Source organism: Pristiophorus japonicus, chromosome 14 (genome assembly GCF_044704955.1).
Source record: "Pristiophorus japonicus isolate sPriJap1 chromosome 14, sPriJap1.hap1, whole genome shotgun sequence".
NCBI lineage: Eukaryota > Metazoa > Chordata > Chondrichthyes > Pristiophoridae > Pristiophorus > Pristiophorus japonicus.
Window position 1 is genome coordinate 25,615,393 of NC_091990.1, and position 27,698 is coordinate 25,643,090.

The following is a 27,698-nucleotide window of genomic DNA, read 5'->3' on the forward strand; positions in this document are numbered from 1 at the left end:
CAGCCTAGTCCCACTTTCCATTTTATGGTCCTTAGCCTTGTAGGTTACGGCACTTCAAGTGCATATCCAAGTAGTTTTTAAATGCTATGAGGGTTTCTGCCTCTACCACCCTTGGAGTTCCAGACCCCAACCACCCTCTGGGTGAAAAGATTTCTCCTCAAATCCCCTCTAAATCTCCTACCACTTACTTTAAATCTATGCCCTTTGGTTATTGTCCTCTCTGTTAAGGGGAATAAGTCCTTCCTAGCCACTCTATCTAGGCCCCTCATAATTTTATACACTTCAATTAGGTCTCTCCGTAGCCTCCTCTGTTCCAAAGAAAACAACCCCAGCCTATCCAAACTTTCCTCATAACTAAAATTCTCCAGTCCAGGCAACATCCTCATAAATCTCCTCTGTATCCTCTCGAGTGCAATCACATCTTTCCTGTAATGTGGTGACCAGAACTGCACGCAGTATTCTAGCTGTAGCCTGACTAGTGTTTTGTACAGTTCAAGCATAACCTCCCTGCTCTTATATTCTATGCCTCGGCTAATAAAGGCAAGTATCCCATGTGCCTTCTTAACTACGTAATCTTCCTGTCCTGCTACCTTCAGAGATTTGTGGACATGCACTTCAAAGTCCCTCGGTTTTTCTACAAATTCCTACCATTTATTGTGTATTCCCTTGCCTTGTTCGCCCTCCCCAAATGCACTACTTCACACTTCTCCGGATTGAATTCCATTTGACACTGTTCTTCCCATCTGCACAGTCCATTGATATCTTCTTGCAGTCTACAGCTTTGTTCTTCATTATCAACCACACAGCCAATTTTTCTATCATCTGCAAACTTCTTAGTCATACCCCTGATATTCAAGTCTAAATCATTGATATATACCACAAAAAGCAAGGGACCTAGTACTGAGCCCTACAGAACCCCACTGGAAACAGCCTTCTAGTCACAAAAACACCCATTGACCATTACCCTTTGCTTCCTGCCTCTGAGCCAATTTTGGATCCAACTTGCCACTTTGCCTTGGATCCCATGGGCTTTTGAATTCGTGACCAGTCTGCCATGTGAGACCATATCAAAAGCCTTTTTAAAATCCATATACACTACATCAAATGCACTACCCTCAACTACCTCCTTGTTACCTCCTCAAAAAATTCAATCAAATTAGTCAGACACGACCTTCCCTTAATAAATCCATGCTGACTGTCCTTGATTAATCCATGTCTTTCTAAATGAAGATTTATCCTGTCCCTCAGAATTTTTTCCAATAATTTTCCCACCGAGGTTAGGCTGACTGGCTTGTAATTACTCGGTCTATCCCTTTCTCCCTTTTTAAACAACGGTACAATGTTAGCAGTCCTCCGGCACCACACCTGTATCCAGAGAGGATTTAAAATGATGGTCAGAGCTTCTGCTATTTCCTCTCTTGCTTCTCTTAACAGCCTGGGATACATTTCATTGGGGCCTGGGGATTTATCCGCTTTCAAAGAATCTAAACCCCCTTAATACTTCCTCTCTCACTATGTTTAATTTATCTAATATTTCACACTTCTCCTCCCTGATTGCAATGTCTGCATTGTCGCTCTCTTTTGTAAAAACAGACGCAAAGTATTCATTAAAAACCATACCCACGTCTTCCGCCTCCACACACAGGCCCCTAATAGGCCTTACTCTTTTTTTCAAAGAGCTATTCAATTAGTCACACTCCCCTGCTCTTTCGGCATAGACCTGTAAATGTTTCCTTTTCAAGTATATATCCAATTCCCTTTTAAAAGTTACTATTGAATCTGCTTCCATCACCCTTTCAGGCAGTGCATTCCAGATCATGAAAAATTGCTACAGAAAAAAAAATCTCCTCATTTCACCTCTGGTTCTTTCGCAAATTATCTTAAATCTGTGTCCTCTGGTTACCGACCCTCCTGTCAGTGCAAACAGTTTCCCCTTATTTATTTTATCAAAACACCTCATAATTTTGGACACCTCTGTTAAATCTTCCTTAGCCTTCTCTGCTCTAAGGGGAGCTTCTCCAGTCTCCCCACATAACGGAAGTTCCTCATCCCGATATAATTCTGTTAAATCTCCTTTGCACTCACTCCAAAGCCTTGACATCTTTCCCATAGTGTTGTGCCCAGAATTGGACACAATACGCCACCTTAGGCCTAACCAGTGACCTACAAAAGGTTTAGCATAAATTCCTTGTTTTTGTACTCTGTCTATAGACATAGAGAACAAAAAAAAGGAATAATATACAAGAGCCCCATATGTTTTTTTAACAACCTTCTCAATTTGTTCTGGCACCTGCAAAGATTTATGCATGTGAACCCCCAGGTCTCTCTGTTCCTGAACGCTCTTTAAAATTGTACTATTGTCCTCACTGTTTACTACTTTTCCGAGTTTCGTGTCATCTACAAACTTTGAAATTATGCCCTATATACCCAAGTCTACATCATTAATATTAGACAGGACAGGAAACAAATTACATTTCCATTTTGTTTTATCTAAAGGCTTTCATTTTAAGACAATTATGACTTAAATATCTGTAACTTATGCAAAAGTTACAGATTCAAGTCACTTTGACGCTAGATTTTGGCACTACAAGATGCAAGCATATGTTGGTGATAAGTATTGTGACTTTTCAGCTTGGTCACTGGTGTAGATGGAGCTGCTTGATTTCATAGAATCATAGAATAGTACATTAAGCTTAGTGAGTCTGTGCCAGCTCTTTCGAAGAACAATCCAGTCAGTCCCATTCTCTGCTCCAGGAATGGCAACACCTGAGGGTGTCCACTTCACCCTACAACAACCACATGCAGCTTCAGCTTGGTTCTGTTGGTAGCACTCCTCCTTATGCGCCAGGATGTTGTGGGTTTATGGCCCACATAATCCATGGTGACATTCCAGTGCAGTGCTGAGGGAATTCTGCATTGTCGGAGGTGTTGTCCTTTAGATCAGATAATAAACTGAAGCCCTCCCTGTTAAAGAGTTGTCTCATGTCTTGGCCAACATTGCTCCCTCAATATTATCAAGAACAGATTAACTGGTTATTCTTATCATTGTTATTGATGGGATCTTGCTGTGCAAAGAATGGCTGCCATATTTGCTTCCATTACAATGATAATTCATTATATGTGATCACAAGATAATTACTGATTAGGAAGACCATTTGGCCCATCCACCCAGCAGCACCCTACTGTCCCCCACTGTACTATCTAATTGTTTCTTAAATGCATCCAGGATTTTTGCGTCTACCACTCTATCTGGAAGTCTATTCCTAGTGTTGTTTCTGAAAGATGTGATATGGCACTATATAAATATTAAGTTCTGTATGTACCTGGACCAGGTCACAGTGCCAGGAACTGAATGGGTGGGGCAGAATTGGAAGAACAAGGCAAATCAGTAACAGTTTTATTTTTTCAGTAATATGTTTACAAATGATTCATTGAGATACTTCACTATGGTGTGCAGCAGACTAGTAGACCATAGGTTGGTCCTCGATGAATGAAAGAACACCGCAGGATAAATGATGGGTTAATCACGCCGAGCTGCTCTTGCACAGTTGGCAGAGTTTGTTTCAAAAGCAACATCTGGGGAACAGAGAAAATAAAATGTAAAAGGAAACCGAAGAAAAGAATGATTTCTTTACACAAAATTGATATTACTTCAGCTCCACCCCACTCAGTACACTTTAGTGTATTTTTTAATTAAAGATATTTAATCCGGTGACATTTAAAATAAATGGATAAATACCTGCATTAGCAGAGAGATTCGTGTAATAAAAATGCATTATTTTTCTTTATTTAAAAAATAATGGCTCTTTTTATCTGAAATGACAATCCTTTGAGGATTAATCGCTGCAGTGAATCACTGAGACTTTCCATTGTACCAAGCGCCACCTATGTTGTGAAATTGGAATCAGCAGCAGCACTAAAAGGAGCAGGCGCCCATGATTTAATATTGTAATATGTCACTGATCTCACCATTGTGATTTCTGGAGCCTGTTGCCATGGTAATAGTTGGCCTTGAAACTGTCAAATTAAACAAAGTGATTGTTTCCAGTCACAGTGAAGATCACTGATTGAATGTTTTCCACACATCCTCAATGTCATTAACCTTGGACACTCCGCCTAGAAATTCGGTCAGGACGCTAATTTTTGAAATGGTGAAAAAGTAACGACAGGTGCTAATGATTCTGAGCTTTCACTAAATTGGCTGTTAGCGCTCCAAGAAAGAACTGGAGCGCTAAACAAGCGTTAATGACCTCAGTAGGGCGCTACAGGGGCTTTACCAGCAAAGCGATAATGAATGTCAGGTACAATTCAATGAGAAATCACACTGGCTTGTTCCAGCTCTTAAAGGGGAGGTTCCATCATTGTGCAGATCCTCATTATCAACATTGCTGGCTGTGAAGGCGACCTGCAAGCAACTGAATCCGGCAATTCTCATGGCTGATCCCAGTCTCAGGGAGAGAGCTCGCCATTTCAACAACCAGGCAATGGTCGCGGGAGTGGAACGAAGGAGGGTAGTGCTGTTCCCGGCCACTGGAAGGAGGCAATTGCCCAGGTCTTCAGGGCAATGTGGAGGGAAGTGGCCCAGAAGGCTCAGCCAGCAGTGTGATCGTGAGGAGCCTGACACTGTACCACAAGAAATTCAATGACCTAACTTGACTAGTCAGGGTGAGTAGATGCTACAACAGGTCCTACATACCAGTCTGTGAACCTCAGTCTGTACACACTGCACAAACCACCACACCCCCACTAAGCATCTCCACCTAATAAAACTCACATCCAGATCGCACGCCTTGCCTACAATTACAGCTATTCAACTATGGCACGTACATCTCCCAAACACATAGTTGCACTCTCACTCACACACAATCATTTCTCTTGCAGGCCAAGATGGTCCACAATAGGAAGGAGCAGCAGAGAACAGGCAGGGGTGATGCGCAGATGTAGCAGCTTACAGACCTGGAGGAGTGGCCATCGGCGACGTCGACCCTCTCGGGGGCAACAATGGTATCTTCATCCCTTTTCCTTCTCTCATCCCACTTTTCCCTTACACCAGAAGCCTTTCTCACTTTCCAGCTCCTGATACTGTCTGCATTCCTTGCTCCATCTGCCCGTACCTTAACGCGAGTCTTGTGCCTTTATGCTTTCAGATAATCGGCAACCAGATGACCAGCCTGTCCCTGAGCCTCCCAGTGAGAGTGAGGTGGGAGAAGAGGAGGAGCAAAGCACCTCTCACCCGCAGGCACCACCTCAGATACTGGCACTACGCGATCTTTAGAGGCAAGTTTAGTAGAGGGGTCTGCACTGGCTGATGCACCAGGGATGAGCAGGCTGTAGCAAGGCTGGGGGAAAGCCAGCTACCCAGAGGGTGAGTTCGAGCGCGAGTTCTGCTGCACAGGGCTCAGACAAGGACCTCGATGGGGAGGCGTTCACAAGAAGGGTGATGGTCATGCACTCGGAGATGATAGGTAAGGGTGCCCGAGAGTCTCTTGGCAATGGGTGGACAAGTCCATCTCCAACATTGTACAGAGCTCCGCACACTCCATGGAGCCCATCATTTCCACTCTACAGGGGATGGTGGACTCCCAGAGAGACCTTGGGGATCCAGACCTCACGACGCATGTCATGGGCAATGTGGTAGCATCCATTGCAGCATAGGCGGAAGCCACGCAACATTTTAGTGCTGTAATGCAGTCAATGGTTGGTGGCATCAAGTCTCAGACAGCTCTCATGCAGTCTCAGGTTGATGCCACGCAAGCTCTGATTGCTGCTATTGTCGCTGGGTCCACCACAGTCCAGCAGGGATCTCACGGTGTCGCAGCAGGCCACCAATCTGTGCTCCAGCAGATTGGTAGGGATGTTGAGGTGTGGGTCAGTGGAGCAGGAACCTACAGTGCTCTCTCAGGATAACAGCATTCCTGATCCCCCACAGCCACTCCGCCATTGCACTTGTCACTGCCTGTCATCCAGCCAGCCCACACTGCTGCCGCCCATCCTGAGATGGTGCAATGTACAGCCGGGCCTTCCAAGCCCAGAGCTGGTGGAGGGCATCTTGCAAGGCCATCTGTAGTCTTTGGCACTGACATTCAGCCTTGCTGCAGCCTCTACATAGGAGCAGTAGATTAGAAAATGGTACTGCAAAAAGGGGATGTAAGGGTTTGCACAAGGGCGATTAGTTAATATTGTTGTTGTATATATGTGTTATTGAATTTGGATACATTTATTAATGGAATGTGGCAGATTTGGTGTTGTGTCTCATTTTAGCTTTGCGCTGTGATATGGATTGAAAAATTGATAGAATGATGGGGACGTGCTGAGCAACCGGGATGTGGCATCGAATTCATTGGAACCGAAGTCTGATGAGGCAGTCACGGACCGTCCTTCCACAAAGCCGATTGAGTGGCTGCCTCCTCCCTTGTTGCTGTTCCTCCCCATCCTCGTCCTCATTCGCATCATCATCCTCCTCCTCCTCCGCCTCCTGAAGTGGTCCTGCAATCCCTGATGGCAATGGCTGTGCCCTCATGATGTTATGCAGCAGATGACGACGAAAAGGACACCCACTCAGCCAAGTACTGGAGGGCTCCTCCTGAGCGGTCAAGGCAGCGGAACCATTGCTTGAGCATTCCAATGGTCTGCTCAATGATGTTCCTGGTGGCAGCATGGCTATCATTATATGAGTGCTGGGCAGGAGTGTTGGGGTTGTGGAGGGGAGTCATGAGCTTATCTCCCAGCAGCCAGCTGCGAGCTTCATGTGGTGGCTGGAACAGTGTTGGTACACTGGTCTGGCGCAGGATGAAGGCATCGTGGCTGCTGCCAGGATAGCGGGCATTGACGGTGAGGATTTGGTGTGTGACCACACACACCAACTGCACATTCAATGAGTGGTAGCCTTTGCAGTTGCAGAATACCTCAGTAATGTTATGTGGTGCCCGCAAAGCGACGTGCGTGCATTCAGTGGCACCCTGCACCATGGGGAAGCTCGCTAGCCTGGCAAAGCCACATGCGCATTCGTACGGTTTCTCTCTGGTGATGGGGAAGGAAATGTAGGCCCTTCTCCTTCTGTAGAAAGCATCTGTGACCTCGCCGATGCAGCAATGCACGGTCAACTGCGTTATGTTAGATATGTCTCTTGTTGAAGACTGGAAGGATCCGCTGGCGTAGAAATTGAGGACGATGGTGACCATGATTGCCACAGAGAGCCGTGGTCACCCTAGTCTGAGGCTGGAAGTCTGGTTGCAGGAGGTGGTAGAGCTCTGTGACCACGTCCTTGCTGAAGCACAGTCTTCTAAGACACCTCCGTGAAATTGATGTAGAAAAAGTGCTGCTGGACTACCTTGGGAGGTAAGGCCTTCTGTTGAGAGCCCTGTTGGCCCTCCTCCCTCTGGCCACATTTTGCAATCTTTTTGCCTCCGCTGCCTCTGATGTTGATGCTGGATACTGGAGGTCGCATGTCAGTGCAGCCCCCATTAACATATGGAAACGTAGCGCTTTAAAATCTCACCTGAATGATGCTGAATAATTTTTATGAGGCAGAACACTCCTGAAACTGAAAATCGCTTAAATTGCTGAAAACAGCTGTTTGCCTATCTCAACCTGACAAGGCAGCATCCTTAGCTGGCTACAAATAAACCGGATGTTGCTGCCTTTAAATACTGCTCCTTCAGCAGCCATCCAACTGCATACCACCTCCTCTTCCTGCCGTTGTTGGTGGCACGCGCTCAAGCAGGATGCGAGAGTGAATTACTGATCCGGGGACGGTAATGGGGCGCTTGATGATGTCACAATCAACAGGGTGCTAGGCAACGAGGCGATAAGTGTTTGCAACCGCCAGAGAAGTTCGCGGGCATCGGTGAATTCACTACACCCACTTACTAATCCCTTAGTGCCCCGTTAACATTCCCCGCAGTAGCGAATGGGAGGCGCAAAGCAGCCGAATTTCTCCCCCTCTATCTCACTCTACAAATGCCAACAGAGCTCCTGTGTATTTCCAACATTTCCTGTTATTTTAGATTTTGCAGCTTTTCATTCAATCTCTTCGACAATATTAGTCCACTAATTCAAGTTTCATAAATGCTGCGAAGGGTATAATGTTACAAGTATAAACACCCTCTGCCAGGTGAGTATGGGAACTTGATTCCCCTGCCCCAACAGTGCGGTGAAGGTAGGTGTGTGAATTCCCAGCCACAGACTGTGGAAGCTGTGCTGTGGATGTCTATTCATAAAGTTGGTTTTCACTCAAATCTGCCACCAAGCTCATGGTCTGCAGGGCTGTATTAATACCCACCCTCCTGTATGGCTCAGAGACATGGACCACGTGCAGTAGACACCTCAAGTCGTTGGAGAAATGCCACCAACGATGTCTCCGCAAGATCCTACAAATCCCGTGGGAGGACAGGCGCACCAACAATAGCGTCCTCGCCCAGGCCAACATCCCCAGCATTGAAGCACTGATCACACTTGATCAGCTCCGCTGGGCAGGCCACATTGTCCGCATGCCAGACACGAGTCTCCCAAAGCAAGCGCTCTACTTGGAACTCCTTCACGGCAAACAAGCCAAAGGAGGGCAGATGAAATATTACAAGAAAATCCTCAAAACCTCTCTGATAAAGTGCAACATCCCCACTGACACCTTGGGAGTCCCTGGCCAAAGACCGCCCTGAGTGGAGGAATTGTATCAGGGAGGGCGCTGAGCACCTCAAGTCTCATCACCGAGAGCGTGCAGAAATCAAGCGCAGACAGCGGAAAGAGCATGCGGCAAACCTGTCCCACCCTCTCTTACCCTCAACAACTATCTGTCCCACCTGTGACAGGGACTGTGGTTCTCGTATTGGACTGTTCAGCCACCTAAGGACTCACTTTGGGAATGGAAGCAAGTCTTCCTCGATTCTGAAGGACTGCCTATGATGATGATGATGATGATGAGTGTATTTCCTTCCTGTTCTTTACAGTTAGCAAGTATGCCTCTATATTGGTTATTCGGGGCCCATAAGAGGCATGGGCCCAGGGACAGCACGGGCCAACCCACACTGCAATATGTGTGTGCACTAGGTCCGTGCAGCAGAGCTGGTCTCCAGTCGTCTTGGTTAACCCTTGCCACTGGAACAAGACCTAGCTCTGTCAAACCCATGTGGTGTCTGGTGTGCAACGGTGTCCTGGCCAATATTTACCTGTCAACCAACACCTAAAAACAGATTATCTGGTTGTTATCACATTGCTGTTTGTGGTACCTTGCTGTGTGCAATTTGGCTGCCGTGAATACACTTCAGAAAAGTAAAGCACTTTGGGACGTCCTGATGTTGTGAAAGACGCTATGTAACTCCAAGTTCTTTCTTTCTAACATCTGATCATAAATAAAAACAATCCTCTAATAAAGAGGCACCAGGTTCGGTTTTTGAGTTGTGCTGAGTTAGCTGATGTCAGCCAGGGAACACACTGGGCCTCAACAGTGTTGGTCTAAGGCGAGAAAATATTAACCAGTGGTTCTTCTCCTGATCACTGTCCAGTAACTCCTGTTGAAAAGTGTGCATGTGTGGACTTTCAGCATGGCCAGAATCAGGCTTGGCTGTGATGGCCTCCAACTATTAAATGCATAGCTGATACTCATTGCCTTTGGTCACACATGACGTGTGACCAATAAGACGGGGGACCTGAGGGTATCCATGGCCTGCAAAACCATACCCTCGCAGTCTAGTTGATCAGAGTTAAGGCTGGATTTACCGGCAAACATCAGCGAAATGGCAGGGTGAGACTTCCACCTGCCTGTGCGATCCATCTTATTTAGTATGCAGGGCAGGTTTGGATCCTCTATGTAACCCATTGTCAGGTGTCTATTATTCTTTGTGTAACCAAATGGCAGACATGTAATTATGCTCCATGCACGTTAATGTTCAAATTTTTCTGCCTCATACAAGTGTAATTTACCAGTTATGCAACTTCTGTGTACCACCTATTGCTAACATACACTTAATTATACATAAACAAGAAATTAATTTCCAGCTTGGTGTTGTAGTGAACAATATTTTTTATTTATATCAAAATACGTATTTTAGAAGACATCTTTTTGAACATAGAGTCTGAAACTCTGTGCCTACCTGTAACCTACCACGGTCTATTTTGGTGTAACACCACTGGGCTCTGTTTACTTTATGGGTAACTTTATAGTTAAAAAATAAATCTGAATTGAAGAGACTAACTGAGTTTGAAGAAAGTAAAATGCTTTCTTTAGTTGAATCATCTCAGGCGGAGTATCATTTTTTGTCTCATTTTCTTTCTCCACGGTTTAGTCCACTTCCTCTATGGTTGGTCCAGCAGATCCTGGGGCACTTCCTGCTCCTTGAGGGAATCCCCCTGGGCCAGGGGCAGCGCCACTCTGGTACAGATTGGTGATGACAGGATTACACACCTTCTCCAACTCTTTTTGATGAAACTCAAACTCATCCTTTTCAGCCATTTGGTTCTTATCTAGCCAATCCAGGGTCTCCTTCACCTTGTTCAAGACTTTCTGTTTGTCATCTTCACTCATTTTACCCTGGAAAGATAAAATGGAAGATATAAAGCTCAAATCCATTAAGTGGTGATGCAGTGGAGTTAATTCTCAGTCATGGACACTGAGATTTTGGTCTCGCTGAAGGACAGGTGTTAGCTCTTATTGGTAGGTCTTGCTGAAGGATACTGAGGTTTCCTATTGGACATTGAGGAGCTGAGCTTAGTGATGGATGAAGCAGAGATTGGTCTGCTTGATGAGCAGTAAGGAGACTGGTCTTACTGATGGACAGTGAGGAGATTGGTCTTCTTGATGGACAGTGAGGAGATTGGTCTTATTGATGGACAGTGAGGAAATTAGTCTTGTTGATGTGCAGTGACGGGTTTGGATTCACTGTGGTGATAGTTGAGGGCTAGATCTCATCATTGGATTTTGAGGATTAGATCCCAAAAATAGATAGTAAGTTTCATATCCTATTGGTTGTGAATTGGTCTGTCTTGTTTGTCGTCATGGACATTGACTCAGATTTTACACAAAGAACCAAAAGTTTTTCCAAAACTCATATGGGCTATGACTAAATGAAGATTCAGGTGACAAATATCTTAACAACAATTAAAAATATTTTCTTATTTCAGTCTTGTTTCCATTCTCTTTTTTCTGCATTCCTTCAATAAGAGGATTCTATTTGTTTATTTAGGCCCTTTACAGTACTGCAATATTTAATCTGAATTTGGGTCTTGTGTAAAGCCTGAATCTTTTGCCCATGACTTTATAGCTGAATTAAGAAGTTACAGTAGATCAGCAGTTGATTGAATGATTTAGTAGTGATCACCCTTAATTTGACAGATACTGAGCCAAAGGTTATACAATAGAAGTTTGGATTCCTTCAGTTTTCGTGGGGGGTTCTTTGTCCCTCCTCTCCTGAATGTGCTGAATGATTTTGAACACCTCTATCAAATCTCCCCTTTGGCTTCTCTGCTCAAAGGAGAACAAACCCAGTTTTTTCTAGTCTCTCCACATAACTGAAGTCTTTCAATCCTGATACACTTCTACAACAACTGTAATAAAGCATCCCAAGGCGCTTCGCAGGAGTGTTATAAAAACACAATTTGACACCGTGCCACATGAGATATTAGGGCAGATGACCAGAAGCTTGGTCAAAGAGATGGGTTTTAAGGAGCATCTTAAAGGAGGAGAGAGAGGTAGAGAGGTTTAGAGAGAAAATTCCAGAATTTACGATTTTGGCAGCTGAGGGCATGGCCACCAATGGTTGAGCAATTAAAATCAGGGATGCTCAAGAGACCAGAATTAGAGAAGCACAAACAATGTTCCCTGTAATTTTTGGGAGATGTGCGGCCCCTTTAAGGAGCTGCGTGGCCCATTCAAACTTCCACGCATGCGCAGTTTTTCCATTGGGAAACCAGAAATTGGCTTCCACGGGAGTTTTAGACAGCTGTGCGGCCGCGCAGCTAAACGGAAACACTGAGCGCGGATATCTCAGAGGGTTGTAAGGATGGAGGAGATTATAGTGATGAGGAGGAGCGAAGCCATGGAGAGATTTGAAAACGAGGATGATAATTTTAAAATCAAGGCGTTGCTTAACTGGGAGCCATTGTAGGTCAGCGAGCACAGGAGTGATGGATGAACAGGACTTGGTGCGAGTTAGGACATGCGCAGCAGAGTTTTGGATGACCTCAAGTTTACAGAGGATAGAACATGGGAGGCCAGCCAGGAATAGTCAAGTCTAGAGGTTAATCTTCTATGCACCCTCTTTAAAACCATGACAACCTTCCTATAGTGTGTTGCCCAGAATTGGCCACAATGCTGGGGCCTAACCAGAGTTGTATCAAGGTTTAGCATAACTTCTTTGCCTTTGTGCTATATGCCTTTATTTATAAAGCTGAGGATCACAAATGCCTTTCTAACAGCCTTCTCAACTTGTCCTGCCACCTTCAAAGACATGTAAGTACACCGCCAGGTCTCTCTCTTCCTGCACCCCCTTTAAAATGGAAACCATTTAGTTTATATTGCCTCTCCTCATTCTTCCTACCAAAATGAATCACTTCACAATTCCCTACGTTAAATTTGAATTGGAGGAGAGTCTTGATTTCACTAGAATGAGAGTGTAGGAATTTAAATATATTTTCAATTCCGCAAATTACACAGCAAGTTTATTCATTCAGTACTTGACCCATAAAGACTAGAAAGATTCCAGATTTGATTTCAAGTCTGTGCTAAGTTAGCGAGTGTCAGTCAGGGCAGTTTTAGTACATTACAATTGGCTTTTAGGTTAGGGAGGGGGAAATTGGCTAGAGTTCCAATCCTGATCATCATCCAGCAATCACTGCAACACTGTGCAGGGAACTGAAATCAAGTCGGATAACGGACTGCACTTTATCACAGGAACCACGGTAAAAGTAAGTGAAATTTATTATCTCGCTCCCCATCTCTCTACTCAGTGTCGCTCGTTTAGTATATGTGTACACAGTTTCTGCTCTCAGTCTGTGTGTGTATAGGCGGGTGCATATGCATGTGTAATTGTGTGTATGTGTGTGTGTGTCTTTGTGTATTGTGTGCATCCCGTTAGGTGAGGCATGCTAAGGTTTGGCTATGATGACCCTATGGTTGTAAACCCTGCTGACACTAACCACTTTAGCAAGTCAGCAGAAGCCAACCAGTCCCCATGGAACTGTATCCAAGCAAGGATTCTACGTCTGCTGGAGAGGTGGGAGAGCATCAAATTGGCAAGAAGAGCCATAGAGGACGGACTGAGCTCCATCCCGTTGCCTGATGGTGGCCAGCACTGTTATGACAGAAACATTTCTGTAAAATATTTTAATTTTACTAAAGGGTCAACACTTACATTCTATGTTTCTAGATTTGTTTCAAAATGGTATGTTAGAAACAGTCTCATTAAGCACTTTATGCATTTAATGAGTACAGTCACAAGTTCCTTGGGGAAATCCTTTTGTTTAAACATCTCAGATCTGTAGAGGGATGAAAGTGCTACGCGCCACTTCAGTACATTAATCCTCATGTACCTTGGCTGGAGTTTATGCTCTTCGACTGCCTACTATGGTCTATACCCTTCCCGTGATGTGATAGACTGTGCAGACCTGAGTGCTTTACATCACTGTTTGCTCAAGTGAGCAGATTCACTTGTGCTCAATGTATTATTTTCTTTCTAAGAATCCACAACCCATGAGAATTTATGAAAACACAAGTGATCTACAGTCAGCTCAAAATGCATAACTTGCACAGCATCTTGTAACTACTCTTTTATTCTGGTGTCTACTTTACTGACACACTCCAGTCTTTAATAGTTTGTCCACCTATTTCCTTAGAAATCTGCTATTTAATATCACAGTGTTCATTCCTACCTTTATGTTGTCATCTTCCACCGTGGATTTCATGCTGTATGCGTAGGATTCAAGGGTGTTCTTGGCACCTATCCGCAGTCGTTGTGCTTCATCTTCCGTTTTGTAATGCTCTGCCTCATTTACCATGTGGTCAATGTCCTCCTTGCTCAGACGCCCCTTGTCGTTGGTGATGGTGATTTTATTCTCCTTACCGGTACTTTTATCCACAGCAGAAACATTCATGATTCCATTGGCATCAATGTCAAAGGTGACCTCTACCTGAGGGACACCCCGAGGTGCTGGTGGGATTCCTATCAGCTCAAACTTGCCCAGCAGGTTGTTGTCTTTGGTCATGGCTCGCTCACCCTCAAACACCTGGACCAAGACCCCGGGCTGGTTATCTGAGTAGGTGGTGAAGATTTGGGTCTGCTTGGTGGGGATAGTTGTGTTCCTCTTGATCAGGGTTGTCATCACTCCCCCAGCTGTCTCGATGCCCAGTGATAGGGGTGCCACATCCAGAAGGAGCAAGCCCTGCACTGCATCTGAGGTATCTCCATTCAGAATGGCCGCTTGTACAGCTGCCCCATAAGCCACTGCCTCGTCAGGATTGATGCTCTTATTCAGCTCCTTCCCATTAAATAGATCCTGCAGAAGCTTCTGGATCTTTGGGATTCGGGTAGAACCACCCACCAGCACGATTTCATGGATTTGGCTCTTGTCCATTTTGGCATCCCTCAGAGCTTTCTCCACAGGCTCCAGGGTTCCTCGGAAGAGATCCGAGTTCAGCTCCTCAAACCGTGCCCGGGTGATGGAGGTGTAGAAGTCCACGCCCTCGTACATGGAGTCGATCTCCAGGCTGGCCTGGGAGCTGGAGGACAGGGTTCGCTTTGCCCGTTCACAGGCGGTATGGAGGCGACGCAGAGCTCGCTTGTTCCCGCTGATGTCCTTCTTGTATTTGCGCTTAAACTCTTCAACGAAGTGGTTGACCATACGGTTATCGAAATCCTCACCGCCCAGGTGTGTGTCTCCAGCTGTGGATTTGACCTCAAAGATTCCATCCTCGATGGTGAGAATGGACACATCAAAGGTGCCACCACCAAGGTCGAAGATGAGGACATTGCTCTCAGCTCCCACCTAAACAAACAACCAAACCAACTTAATGGGTACAATCGCCACAAGAGGGGTTTGATCAGAAACAAAACCGAACAAGATCGACCTCACAAACTACAAATTAGGACCTATATAAAGGAACACAACCAATGTGATTGTGGATGTAACAGGCTGTTAACTGAATGAAAGGTTTGACGAGGCAATATTATCCAATATTATAGAATTATGGAGCCCAACAGATGGGCATGTTGTAAATATTTCTGTTGTACAGAAAATTAGTTTGAAATGCTTTGTTGTGAAGGACAATGTCTGGACTGGGCTTCATTTTTGACTGGTTTCTCACCGTGTCCCTTGGAATCACTGGGGAGTTAAATTAATTTAATTCAGTGAACAGTTTTGTGTGGTTTATGGTGGAAATCGGGATAGTTTTGTGGTTATTTTAATCACAGTAGTGGGAACAGTGTCACATGGTATGTGAGAAAAATTATCGTACCTGTGCATCAAGTACATTGTAATTGTTGAAAAGTATCAATGCTACAAATATTGCAAATAACAGTAATTGATACATAATAGATTATTGTAGTCTCTACATAAATATTGACAGGTCTTTTCTCTTCTAATCCGCTGTCCAGCGTTTTCTAAATTTGTATTTTAAATTTTATAAAAGTTTTAGTATTCTATTCTGTCAGACAATTAAATAAATCTTAACAGAAAAGCAAAATATTGTGGATGTTGGAAATAAAAAAAAAACAGAAAATGCTGGAACTACTCAGCAGGTCAGGCAGTATCTGTGGAGAGAGAAACAGAGTTAACATTTCAAATCGATGACCTTTCGTCAGAACTGTTTTTATTAAATAAATCTTAATATTGCTTCTAGCTTAATCACAAGGTAAATGTAATTTGCTGTAATGGTATTCTATATGCTGCTCTCATAATGTAATGCAGCCTAATCTCATGGTATATTGTAGTCTACCCTTATAGTTTAATTCAGTCTACTGTCATTGTACATTGTAGCCGAGTCTTTACATAGACTCATTACATCGAGTCTACAGCAGAGACACAAGCTATTCAGCCCAACTGGTCTATGCTCCACAGGAGCCTCCTCCCACCCATCTTCATCAAACCCTATCAGCACATCCTTCTATTCCTTTCTCCATCATTGCTTATCCAGCTTCCTCTTAAATGCATCAATGCTATTTGGCTCAATCGCTCCTTGTGGTAGCGAGTTCCACATTCTTACCACTCTCTGGGTAAAGATGTTTCTACTGAATTACCTATTGGATTTATTGGTGACTATTTTATGTTTGTGCCTCTAGTTTTGGACTCCCCCACAAGTGGAAACATTTTCTCTATGTCTACTCTATCAAACCCTTTCATTATCTTAAAGACCTCTATCAGGCCACCCCTCAGCCTTCTGTTTTCTAGAGAAAAGAGTGCCCAGTCTGTTCAGCCTTTTCCTGATGAGGCTACCCTCTCAGTTGTGGTATCATTCTAGTAAAACATTTTTGCACCTTCCACAGTGTCCCTAGATCCTTTTTATAATATGGAAATCAGAACTGTGTACAGTACTCCAAGTGTGGTCTATCCAAGTTTAACATAACTTTTCTTGTTTTCAATTCTATCTCTCTAGAAATGAATCTCTGTGCCTGATTTGCCTTTTTCATGGCCTTATTAACCTGCATCGCTGCTTTTAGCGATTTGTGAATCTGTACCCCTATATCCCTTTGCTCCTCTACCCCATTTAGATCCTTAGAGCTAAAAATTCAATAGCCCCCAAAAACGGGCGCGGGATTTGCATTGCATGATTAACCCATGACCGCACAAACTAATGCAGGCAGCATGCAAACTTTGTGCTGCCTGATATTTAAATGATAGTGGCATGCTAGCATTGCTGAGTAGCTGCATGCTCAGCAGGGGGCCCAAGTCCGTGCGAGGCTACCACCAATTAAAGCTAGCCTGCAGTTATAGAAGCCAGCCTGCACCTCTTAAAGGTGAGTTGCAGTTTGACGTCACCAGGTGTTGGAAGTAATTGGAAAAGAGAGTTTCACCTGGAAAATATACAGGAATGGCACAACAGGCCAGAGAAAGGGCTCCAAGGTTCTCAGCCACAGCACTGAAGCCGGAGAGGAAGAGATAGGTCCTGTTTCCACAGTGGGGGCCAGATGGCCCTCTAGAGAGACACTGCAAAGGCAGTGGGAGCAGATAGTCACGGAGGTTAATGCCAACAGTGTTGCCCTGAGGACCTGTTCTATTCTCTACCCTTCAAATAGCTTCTGGATTTCACTCGCCTGCTACACCTGTCTCCGAACTTGGACAACAGTTCATTGATGCTCCATGCTGACTCCACCCTACCTACATCAATTTGATCCCTCCACGGACCTCTTACTTTAACATTGGATTCTCTCCTATTGTCTCCTACCTATCTCAGTTATTACCAGGAAATATCTATTCCAATAATTACTACATAACCAAGCCGATGTAACTTGAGTTTTCCCTGTGTTCATTCGCATGTGCATTTTGCTTGCCATTCCAAACCCGAGCCGATTAGTTCTATTCCCATTTTTTTCTCCCCCTTTTTTTTCTCTCTCTCCCTCCATTACCACTCTCTCCTGTTGTCATGCCTCCTTTCATCTTTGTTCTCTAGGATACTCTGCCCTCCCAAATCCCTAGCTTATTACTCTTCGACCTTCGAACTCCCCTGCCGCCATCCCAGGCTTGACTCCCTGTTAGATAAGTGTCATATATTCAACCGCCTATGACTATACAATTCGGCACAGACCGGGCACCAAAAACTGCGCCGATGCACTAAGCAGGCTCCCACTAGCCACCACTGAGGGGGCTACCGAGAATGCTGCTGAGATGGTCATGGCTGTTGAAGCTTTCGGAAGCGAAGGCTCACCCATAACAGCCCGTCAGATTAAAGTCTGGACAAATAGAGACCCGCTATTGTCTCTAGTCAAGAAATGTGTCCTGAATGGGGACAGGGCAGCCATGTACAGGGCATGCCTTGGGAATTTAAACCATTTCACAGGCGCAGGGATGAACTCTCGATTCAGGCCGATTGCCTACTGTGGGGAAACCGCGTAGTCATGCCCCAGATGGGCAGAAAGGTGTTCATCAGAGAACTCCACAATGAGCACCCGGGCATTGTCATGATGAAGGCAATTGCCAGGTCACACGTTTGGTGGCCAGGGATAGACGCAGATCTGGAACTTTGTGTTCGCAGGTGCGTGTGCCCAGCTGGGCAATGCGCCCAGGGAAGCCCCCCTTAGCCACTGGCCATGGCCCGCCAAGCCTTGGTCACGCATCCATGTGGACTTGGCAGATCCTTTCATGGAAAAAATGTTTTTGGTTGTAATAGACGCCTACTCCAAATGGATCAAGTGTGACATTTTAAATTCAAGCACATCCTCTGCCACGGTAGAAAGTCTACGGGCAATGTTCGCCGCCCACGGTCTACCGGACATCTTGGTCAGCAACAATGGCCCGTGCTTCATAAGCACTGAATTCCAGGACTTCATGGCAGGCAATGGAATTAACCATGTCAGAACGGCACCGTTCAAGCCGGCCTCAAACGGCCAGGCAGAACGAGCAGTGCAGATAATCCAACAGGGGATGCTCAGAATCCAAGGGGGTTCCCTACAAAGGCGCTTATCACGCTTCCTGTTGGCTTACAGATCCCGACCACATTCGCTCACAAGGGTTCCACCCGCAGAGCTGCTAATGAAAAGGACGCTCAAAACCCGGTTATCCCTTATACACCCCACCATGAAAGAAATTGTCGAGAGCAGGCGACAGTCACAATATGACTACCATGACAGGAATGCGAGGGCACGATGTATTGATGTTTTTCTCCTCGACTACGCCGCAGGGCCCAAATGGCTCGCAGGCACTGTGATTGCCAAAGAGGGAAATAGGATTCTGGTAGTGAAACTTACCAATGGACAAATCTGCCGCAAACACGTGGATCAAACAAAAAGGAGGTTCAGTAACCCCATAGAAGAAGCAGAGGAAGAACACGATATAGAGTTCACCCCACCACAGGTGACCGAACACCGGAACCAAAGGGAGGAGAGCCCAGTCACTGTGGGCAGTCTGGATAGGCCTGAGGCACCGCAAACAGCAGACACTCAGGCCAGCGCCCAACAACCGGAGTCCCAACTCAGGCGCTCTACAAGAGAGTGTAAACCACCAGAGAGACTCAACCTGTGATCCCAATAAGACTTTGGGGGGGAGGTGATGTCATGTATTCAACCAGCATTGTAACCCATGTATAATCTGACCTAAGTTGTACACTGTGAGAACAATGACCACTAGGTGGTGAACTTGTGGGAGACACTCCTAACCTTGACCTTCAGGTATAAAAGGGGAAGCTCCACCCACTTCCATCACTTGAGTGCTAAGGAATAAAGAACAGGTCACAGACTGACCTCTCAAGCATGGGCCTCATGTGCATTTATACTGTATAGTAAGGACGTATCAATAAGCTTACAGCTTCCCTCTGTGCCTCTCTTGTCATCCTCCAAAGTGCCCATCTCGGCACTCATCTCTGCCTCCCCACAAGCAGCAATCCCAACTGTCCAATCCTATCTCTCGCTGACTTTCCCACCCAGTGCGCCACTGGAGGCTAATCTTGCCAATCTCCTCCTTGCCCCTCCCAATGCAGACCCTGTGGACTCTGGCAGTGGATCAGTCATCAACAACCGTCTCTGCATTCCGCTCCAGATGTCCATTCACTTGTGAACAAGGCTCTTGTCATCCATGAGCATATCGCGTATGAGTGCATCGACATCATGGCCCTGATGGAAATCCGGCTGAGGAGTGATGACACCTTACCCCTAAATGAAGCCTCCCCGCCTGGCTATACCTTCCACCACTTGCCCCGCTTAGATCGCCATGGTGGCGGTGTGGCTCTCATCACCAAATCATACCTTGGTCTGTCCCCCTACTCCTCCAGCACTTTCTCCTCCTTTGAGCATCCCATTTTGTTCCACCCCTCTCACCTCTGATTGAAAATTCTCATTCTCTACTGCCTACCCAAGTGCCATAACAATTGTAGCACTGAGATATCTTCACTCCTTTGCACCAAGCGACTTCTCATCCTTGGTGATTTCAACCTCCATCTCAATTCATAATGCTCTCTCTCCTCTGAGTTCACCTCCATCTCAATTTACCATGCTCTCTCTCCTCTGAATTCACTACCCTCCTATCCTCCCTTAATCTCTCACTCTATTTAAATTCCCCAACCCATAATCACGACCACCCCTTGATCTTGCCATCTCTCGTGGCCTCACTACTCTCATCGTGTTAATCGCAGATAAAGCCATCTCTAATCACTTCCTTGTATCGTTCTCCACCCACAACCCCTTTCCCTCATCCACCCCCCCCCCCCCCCCCCCCACCCCCACCCAACATGTCCGCCTCTGGGGAAAAAAACTCTCTCCCAACGCACTTACAACTGCACTTTTGTAATCCCAACTGTCCAGTCTTTGGCCCTCCATTCACAACATTCCCACAGCTCAACCACACCCTCACCACCACCTAGATGCTGTAGACCCTGTTAAAACCGTTGCTCCCTCTCACCTTGGCCGGTCCATCTGGTATGGCCCTCATCTTCACTCCCTGAAGTCCAAGGGATGCAGAATTGAATGTATATGGTAGACATCTGGTTTAGCCATTCACCGCTACATCTAGCTGGACCACATAAAGCATTATCAGGTCCTGCTCTGATCTGCAAAAATTGCTCACTATTCCAGGGTCATTCTGGAATGCATAGATAACCCCTGCCTTCTATTGTCTACTGCTAACCGTCTTCTTAAATCTCTCTCTCCTGTCTCTTCCACCCTCTCTTGTAGGACAAGGTGGCACACAACCATAGGCAGTGGCTGCTAACCGGAGGGGACAAGCATGTCTCCATATCCTGACCCCATTGTGAATGAGGCCGTGGCCAGCAGCAATACTGAAACCATTGAACATGACAGTATGCTCATACCTAATCATTTTTCTCACATCCCGCTTCCCCCCTGCATCCCACAATCTCTTGTGACTTACAAGTTGCAAATGGTGTAAGCATGCACCTCTTGCTTCCCCCTGCCCTCCCCTCACTACAACCTTACCCTTGTATCTTTCTCATTTGAAAGACCCAAGTAATCCAATCTGGCCAGGCAGTGGTGCAAGAGGAAGAGTGCTGATGAAGAAGAAACACCATCACTCGAAATGACAGTCACAGCTACCAGCTCAGATACTGACACTGCATGGACTTTATGGGTAACTTAGAGGTGGTATCTGCACGTGGTGAGTCACAGGGCATATGTGGCCTGCAGCCAGGGCAGGGGCAAAGGGTAATGCAGTTGCCAGATCCCGGGAGGGCAAGGTCACACACGTGTTCTGTTGCACAGGACTCAAATCAGAACTTTGATGGGGCTCCTACAGAACAAAGCTGATGGATATGGACAACAAAATGCTTGGCACTTTGGCAAGTCTGCCAGAAAGCATGAATACAATATCAAGGAGCCTGAAGGAGTTCCAACCTTGCACAGGGGTTTGCTTAGAGCTTAGAGACCATCCTTTCCAGCGTGGAAGGGTTGGACAGATCCATTAACGCACTTGTGGACACAATCATCATGCAGTGTCTGATGGTCAATGTCTCAGCTTCCATTGCAGCACAAGCAGAAGTCATCCAATATCTGAATGCTGCAATGGAGGCTCAGACTGAAGTCATGCAAGCTCAGCTTGCTGCCACGCAAGCACAGACTGCTGCCACACAAGCACAGAATGCTGCCATCATGGTTGGATTTGTCAATGTCGAAAGAGGTTTGCAGGGTATCACAACAGTCTAACAATCTGGCCTCCAGCAGAATTCTAGGATTGCTACGGCACAGCCCCGGGGGAGTGGCAGTAGCTCCATGAAGCACGAACCTGCTGTCCTCTCTCAGGGTGACAGCATTCTTCCTCCCACCACCGCCACTGTGCCAGTGCACTTGCTGTTGCCTGTCAGTGAGACAGCACAGACTGCTGCCGCCCATGCCAAGGTGGTGCAATCCGAAGCCGGGCTTACAAGGCCCAGAGCTGCTCAAGGTCATTCTGCAAGACTATCTTCAGTCTCCCCCACTGAAAGTTAGCAGCCTTCCACCAGCCATGCTGCAATTACTGGGCTGGCAATGCAAAGGAGCACTAGGACAAGCAATGACATAAAGAAGAGAAGGCACTAAGGGAATGCAGAAGGGTGATTAGTTGACTTTAAATTAAATATTGTAATAGTTTGATTTATAAAATTGTTTTGGAATGTTTGTTTTGTGGTAACTTTTATTGTAGCATTGTGGCAAAGGGGACATTACGATGGTCAGTAACAGAGGGAAGCTAAGGTGTGGGACTACTGGTGAATGTGGAATTGGAGTTGTGTTCACTGGTACCGCAGTTGAATGAGTCACTCAGGGACAGCCCGGATAGAAAGGGGTTGTCTGGGTTGCCTCCTTCCTTCACCTTCCTGCTCTTTCGGTTCCTCCTCCTCCTCTTCCTGCACCTCAGCTGGTCACCGTATCCCTAGTGGCAAGGGCTGTGCCCTCATGATGGTGAGGTTGTGGAGAATGCAGCAGACCATGATGAGTTTTGAGATGCGCTCTGGTGTGTACTGCCGGGCTCCTCCAGAGCAGTCCAAGCAGCGGAAGTGTTATTTAAGGACACTAATGACCTGCTCTATCAGATTCCCTGTGGCAGCATAGCTTTCGTTATATGCACGCCAGCCACGCAGCGGAGTCATGAGCCAGGTGGTCAACGGATAGCCCTTGTCGCCAAGTAGCTACCCTCTTGTTTGTCGTGGTGACTCAAATGCTGCTGGTACAGCGGACCACAGTAGAATGAAGACATCATGGCTGCTGCCAGAATACTGAGCATTGACTTGTATGATGCACTGAGTATGGTCACACAACAGCTGCACATTGAGGGAGAGGAATCCCTTCCGGTTGCGGTACATCTCTGAATTGAGATGAAGCAAAACAAAGTCAATAGTACCCTGCACCATGGGGAAGCCACATGCTCGCTCTGCTTCTCTCTGGCAAGAGAGAATGAAATGTTTCAGCTCTCTTTGCATACAGAGCCTCACTCCCATCCCTTATACAGGAGTGGATGGCAAACTGGGAGATGGTACAGATGTATCCTGCTCCTTTACAGCAATGTCGTCCTCACCCTGCACTGCGACTGCAGGTCTGCCTGCAGCAGGTGGCAGATTTCAGTATGCACCTCCTTAGTAAAATGAAGATGTTGCATGCATTGTTCCTTGCTGAGGTTGAGGTAGGAGAATTGCTCCCTGAAGACTCTGGATGGATATGTCCTCTTGCTGAAAGCCCTTCTGCCCCTCCTCCTGCTACCTCTTCCAGCAGCTCGTCCTGCCTGCTGTGTCGCCTCTGCTCATTCTCCCTGTCATGCTGCAGGCCAAAAGGGATATTAACTCCTGCAAGTTTAGCAGCAACTGGTCTGAGCAGACAACTTACAAGTCAGTACCAAGTCCTTGAGCACGTGCCACATCATTCCTTGTAGACTTTGGGCAAGTTTAAAGAAGTTTGAAACCACCAAACACTTCTACAAACTCAGCAACAGCCAGTAGAAATCAATCAGCAACTAACCTGTAAGTAGGTGATGATCCCTTTAAATACTGTTGGTGAGGGCTCCTACCTTATGCTGAATGCATATTCAGCTGTGTGAGGGTAAGAGAGAGCATTCGCTCCACTGTTGAGGTCAAAAATGGCAGCGCTGGCATCAAATCGGTGTTACACACTGATTGATGGCACGATCTGCGCACTGTCTATACTTCCGGCACACACTCCCAACAACGACCCTAACCAAAATGACATCCGGGGCAGCCCACACCAGAACTGTGTGCATACTGCTTGGATACCAATTTCGAACCAAATCAGCACCCGTAGTGCCCAAACAATGGGCGCTAAGCAATTGAATTTTTAGCCCTTATTGTCCAAGCTGTACGTGGCCTTTTTATTCTTCCTACCAAAATGAACTACTTCACATTTATCTATTTTGAAATTCATTTGCCAATTACACGCCCATTCTGCAAGTTTATTAATGTCCTCTTATATTTATGGTGTAATGTAATCTACTCTCATGATAAATTGTAGCCTAGTCTCACGGTGCTGATTGTTACCACGCTCTCACCCCACAGGTATGACACTGCCATATCTGTATATTATACAGAGTAACACACTCTCTAAAGTACATTCCAAGGCAGGAATACATACCTGGGTGGAAATTGCCATGGTATAAACTACTTGAGCTTTGCTTCTGTCGTTTCTGACCCCCATCTCAAAATACACTTAACAATCTTATAACGCACTCCCAGACATCTGCAATTGTCTCCATTAATATATGTACCATCTATCTATGTAATATATGTACTATCTATCCATGTAATCTCTCTCTTTGGCGCAGTTCTCAAGGCATATGTAAGGTTGTCTGATATCTGCAGGGAAGATAACCCACCTTCTTGTCCAGCCCATAGGCGATGGCGGCGGCTGTGGGCTCATTGATGATCCTCAGGACGTTGAGTCCGGTGATGGTACCGGCGTCCTTGGTGGCTTGGCGCTGGGAATCGTTGAAGTAAGCGGGGACGGTGATGACGGCGCTGGTGATGGTCTTGCCCAGGTAAGCCTCCACGATCTCCCTCATCTTGGACAGGACCATGGAGGAGATCTCTTCTGCGGAGAAGGTCTTGGTTTCACCCTTGTGCTGAACCTGAACTTTCGGTCTGGAGGAGTCGTTGACCACTTTGAAAGGCCAGTGTTTGAGGTCGGCTTGGACAGTGGGGTCATCGTATCTCCGGCCGATCAGTCTCTTGGCGTCGAAGATGGTGCTTTGGGGGTTCATGGCTACCTGGTTCTTGGCCGCGTCCCCGACCAGCCTCTCGGTGTCGGTGAAGGCCACGTAGCTGGGGGTGGTGCGATTGCCCTGGTCATTGGCGATGATCTCCACCTTGCCATGCTGGAAGACCCCGACACAGGAGTAGGTGGTACCCAGGTCGATGCCCACCGCCGGGGTGCTTTGGGAGCTCATGGCTGAGGGAGGAGGAGAGGATGCTGCCGACACTCCGCGGTTGTTTGCGCCGGACTGGGGCTGGGGTCCAGGGGGTGCTCTTTATACCAATGTTGGAAGGTTCTGGACGAGTATGACGCTCCGGCATTGGTCCAAGTGCCTGACACTTGGGCCGTGATGGAGTTACCAGAAATAGATCGGTTAGTCAGCAGAGCGGGGTCACTGGAGGTAACCAGATACAACCAGAGCCCGCCAGGGACACAGCTTTGCACAGGGATCCGGAACATCTCAGGCAACAACAACAACTGGTATTTAAAAAGCGCCTTTAACGTCGTAAAATGTCCCAAAGCACTTCGGAGTTGTTATCAAACAACATTTGACACCGAGTCACGTAACGAGACATTAGGGCAGCTAAGCAAAAGTTTGGTCAAAGAGGTAGGTTTTAAGAAGTCTCTTAAAGGAGGAGAGAGGGGTACAGGGACAGAGAGCTTTAGGGAGGGAATTCCAGAAGTAAGGGCCTAGGCAGCTAAAGGCCCGGCCGCTAATGGTGGAGAGATTAAAATCAGGGATGTGCAAGTGGCCAGAATTGGAGGAGCGCAGAGATCTGGCGGGGTGGGTTGTGGGGCTGGATGACAGCGAGCACACCAGTGATGGGTGAACGGAACTTCATGCGAGTTAGGATGATATAGGTAAAAAACGGGATGAGGTCCTACAAGCTGAATTTAGGGAGCTAGGAGTTGAATTAAAAAGCAGGACCTCAAAGGTAGTAATCTCAGGATTGCTACCAGTGCCATGTGCTAGTCAGAGTAGGAATTGCAGGATAGCTAAGATGAATACGTGGCTTGAGGAGTGGTGCAGGAGGGAGAGATTCAAATTCCTGGGACATGGAACCAGTTCTGGGGGAGGTGGAACCAGTACAAACCAGATGGTCTGCACCTGGGCCGGACTGGAACCAATGTCCTAGGGGGAGTGTTTGCTAGTGCTGTTGGGGAGGGGTTAAACTAATATGGCAGGGGGATGGGAACCTATGCAGGGAGACAGAGAGAAGTAAAATGGGGGCAGAAGCAAAAGACAGAAAGAAGAAAAGTAAAAGTGGAGGGCAGAGAAACCCAAGGCAAAAATCAAAAAGGGCCACATTGCAGCAAAATTCTAAAAGGGAAAAAGTGTGTTAAAAAGACAAGTCTGGAGGCTCTGTGCCTCAATGCGAGGATTATTCGTAATAAGGTGGATGAATTAATTGCGCAGGCAGCTATTAACGAATATGATATAATTGGGATTACGGAGACATGGCTCCAGGGTGACCAAGGCTGGGAACTCAACATCCAGGGGTATTCAACATTCAGGAAGGAAAGACAGAAAGGAAAAGGAGGCGGGGTAGCATTGCTGGTTAGAGAAGAAATTAATTAATTAAGGAAGGACATTAGCTTGAATCTGTATGGGTAGAGCTACAGAATACCAAAGGGCAGAAAATAGTAGTGGGAGTTGTGTACAGACCACCAAACAGTAGTAGAGAGATTGGTGACAGCATCAAACAAGAAATTAGGAATGCGTGCAATAAAGGTACAGCAGTTATCATGGGCGACTTTAATCTACATATTGATTGGGCTGACCAAACTGGTAGCAGTACGGTGGAGGAGGATTTCCTGGAGTGTATTAGGGATGGTTTTCTAGACCAATATGTCGAGGAATCAACTGGAGCGATGGCCATCCTAGACTGGGTGATGTATAACGAGAAAGGACTAATTAGCAATCTTGTTGTGCGAGGCCCCTTGGAGAAGAGTGACCATAGTATGGTAAATTCTTTATTAAGATGGAGAGTGACACAGTTAATTCAGAAACTAGGGTCCTGAACTTAAGGAAAGGTAACTTCGATGGTATGAGACATGAATTGGCTAGAATATACTGGCGAATGATACTTAAAGGGTTGATGGTGGATAGGCAATGGCAAACATTTAAAGATCACATGGATGAACTTCAACAATTGTACATCCCTGTCTGGAGTAAAAATAAAACAGTGAAGTTGTCTCAACCGTGGCTAACAAGAGAAATTAGGGATAGTGTTAAATCCAAGGAAGAGGCATATAAATTGGCCAGAAAAAGCAGCAAACCTGAGGACTAGGAGAAATTTAGAATTCAGCAGAGGAGGACAAAGGGTTTAATTAGGAGGGGGAAAATAGAGTATGAGAGGAAGCTTGCTGGGAACATAAAAACTGACTGCAAAAGCTTCTACAGATATGTGAAGAGAAAAAGATTAGTGAAGACAAACGTCTTTTGAGGATGTTTCCAGTAAAGTGGACAAAGGAGAACCAGTTGATGTGGTATATTTGGACTTTCAGAAGGCTTTCGACAAGGTCCCACACAAGAGATTAATGTGCAAAGTTAAAGCATATGGGATTGGGGGTAGTGTGCTGACGTGGATTGAGAACTGGTTGTCAGACAGGAAGCAAAGAGTAGGAGTAAACGGGTACTTTTCAGAATGGCAGGCAGTGACTAGTGGGGTGCCGCAAGGTTCTGTGCTGGGGCCCCAGCTGTTTACATTGTACATTAATGATTTAGACGAGGGGATTAAATGCAGTATCTCCAAATTTGCGGATGACACTAAGTTGGGTGGCAGTGTGAGCTGCGAGGAGGATGCTATGAGGCTGCAGAGTGACTTGGATAGGTTAGGTGAGTGGGCAAATGCATGGCAGATGAAGTATAATGTGGATAAA

General features: G+C 46.2%; 2 protein-coding genes across 7 annotated transcripts in view; one reads left to right on the top strand and one right to left on the bottom strand.

Moving 5' to 3' along the window:
• The window catches only part of LOC139279788 (connector enhancer of kinase suppressor of ras 1-like), a 157,422-nt gene that overhangs the window by 27,374 nt on the left and 102,350 nt on the right, over window positions 1-27,698 (top strand). For 3 of the 4 annotated variants that reach the window (XM_070899003.1, XM_070899005.1, XM_070899004.1), the window contains exon 1: window positions 25,380-25,422. The exons of the other annotated variant lie outside the window; for it this stretch is intronic. The gene's annotated coding sequence lies outside the window, so the exon portion shown is untranslated. Of the gene's footprint in view, window positions 1-25,379; window positions 25,423-27,698 lie in introns of those variants that run through there. 4 annotated transcript variants of the gene reach the window in all.
• On the bottom strand, window positions 3,381-25,087 carry LOC139279786 (heat shock cognate 71 kDa protein-like). Of its 3 annotated transcripts, XM_070899000.1 has the most exons (4): window positions 24,439-25,085; window positions 13,861-14,973; window positions 10,400-10,525; window positions 3,381-3,576 (listed from the first exon to the last, which is right to left on the bottom strand). In XM_070899000.1, the coding sequence occupies exons 1-4, from the start codon at window positions 25,006-25,008 to the stop codon at window positions 3,445-3,447; spliced, it is 1,941 nt and encodes a 646-aa protein (XP_070755101.1). In that variant the 5' UTR covers window positions 25,009-25,085; the 3' UTR covers window positions 3,381-3,444. The 3 variants fall into 3 exon arrangements, with proteins under 3 accessions (XP_070755101.1, XP_070755103.1, XP_070755102.1); XM_070899002.1 differs by lacking the exon at window positions 10,400-10,525 and having other exon boundaries at window positions 24,439-25,087; XM_070899001.1 differs by lacking the exon at window positions 3,381-3,576 and having other exon boundaries at window positions 10,001-10,525; window positions 24,439-25,083.

Coding starts and splice junctions, on each gene's coding strand:
- LOC139279786 (XM_070899000.1), bottom strand. CDS start 25,008: ATGAGCTCCCAAAGCACCCCGGCGGTGGGCATCGACCTGGGTACCACC. Junction 14,974..24,438: donor CCTATGGGCTGGACAAGAAG/GTGGGTTATCTT, acceptor TTGTTTGTTTAG/GTGGGAGCTGAGAGCAATGT. Junction 3,577..10,399: donor ATCAAAAAGAGTTGGAGAAG/GTGTGTAATCCT, acceptor TCTGTTCCCCAG/ATGTTGCTTTTGAAACAAAC.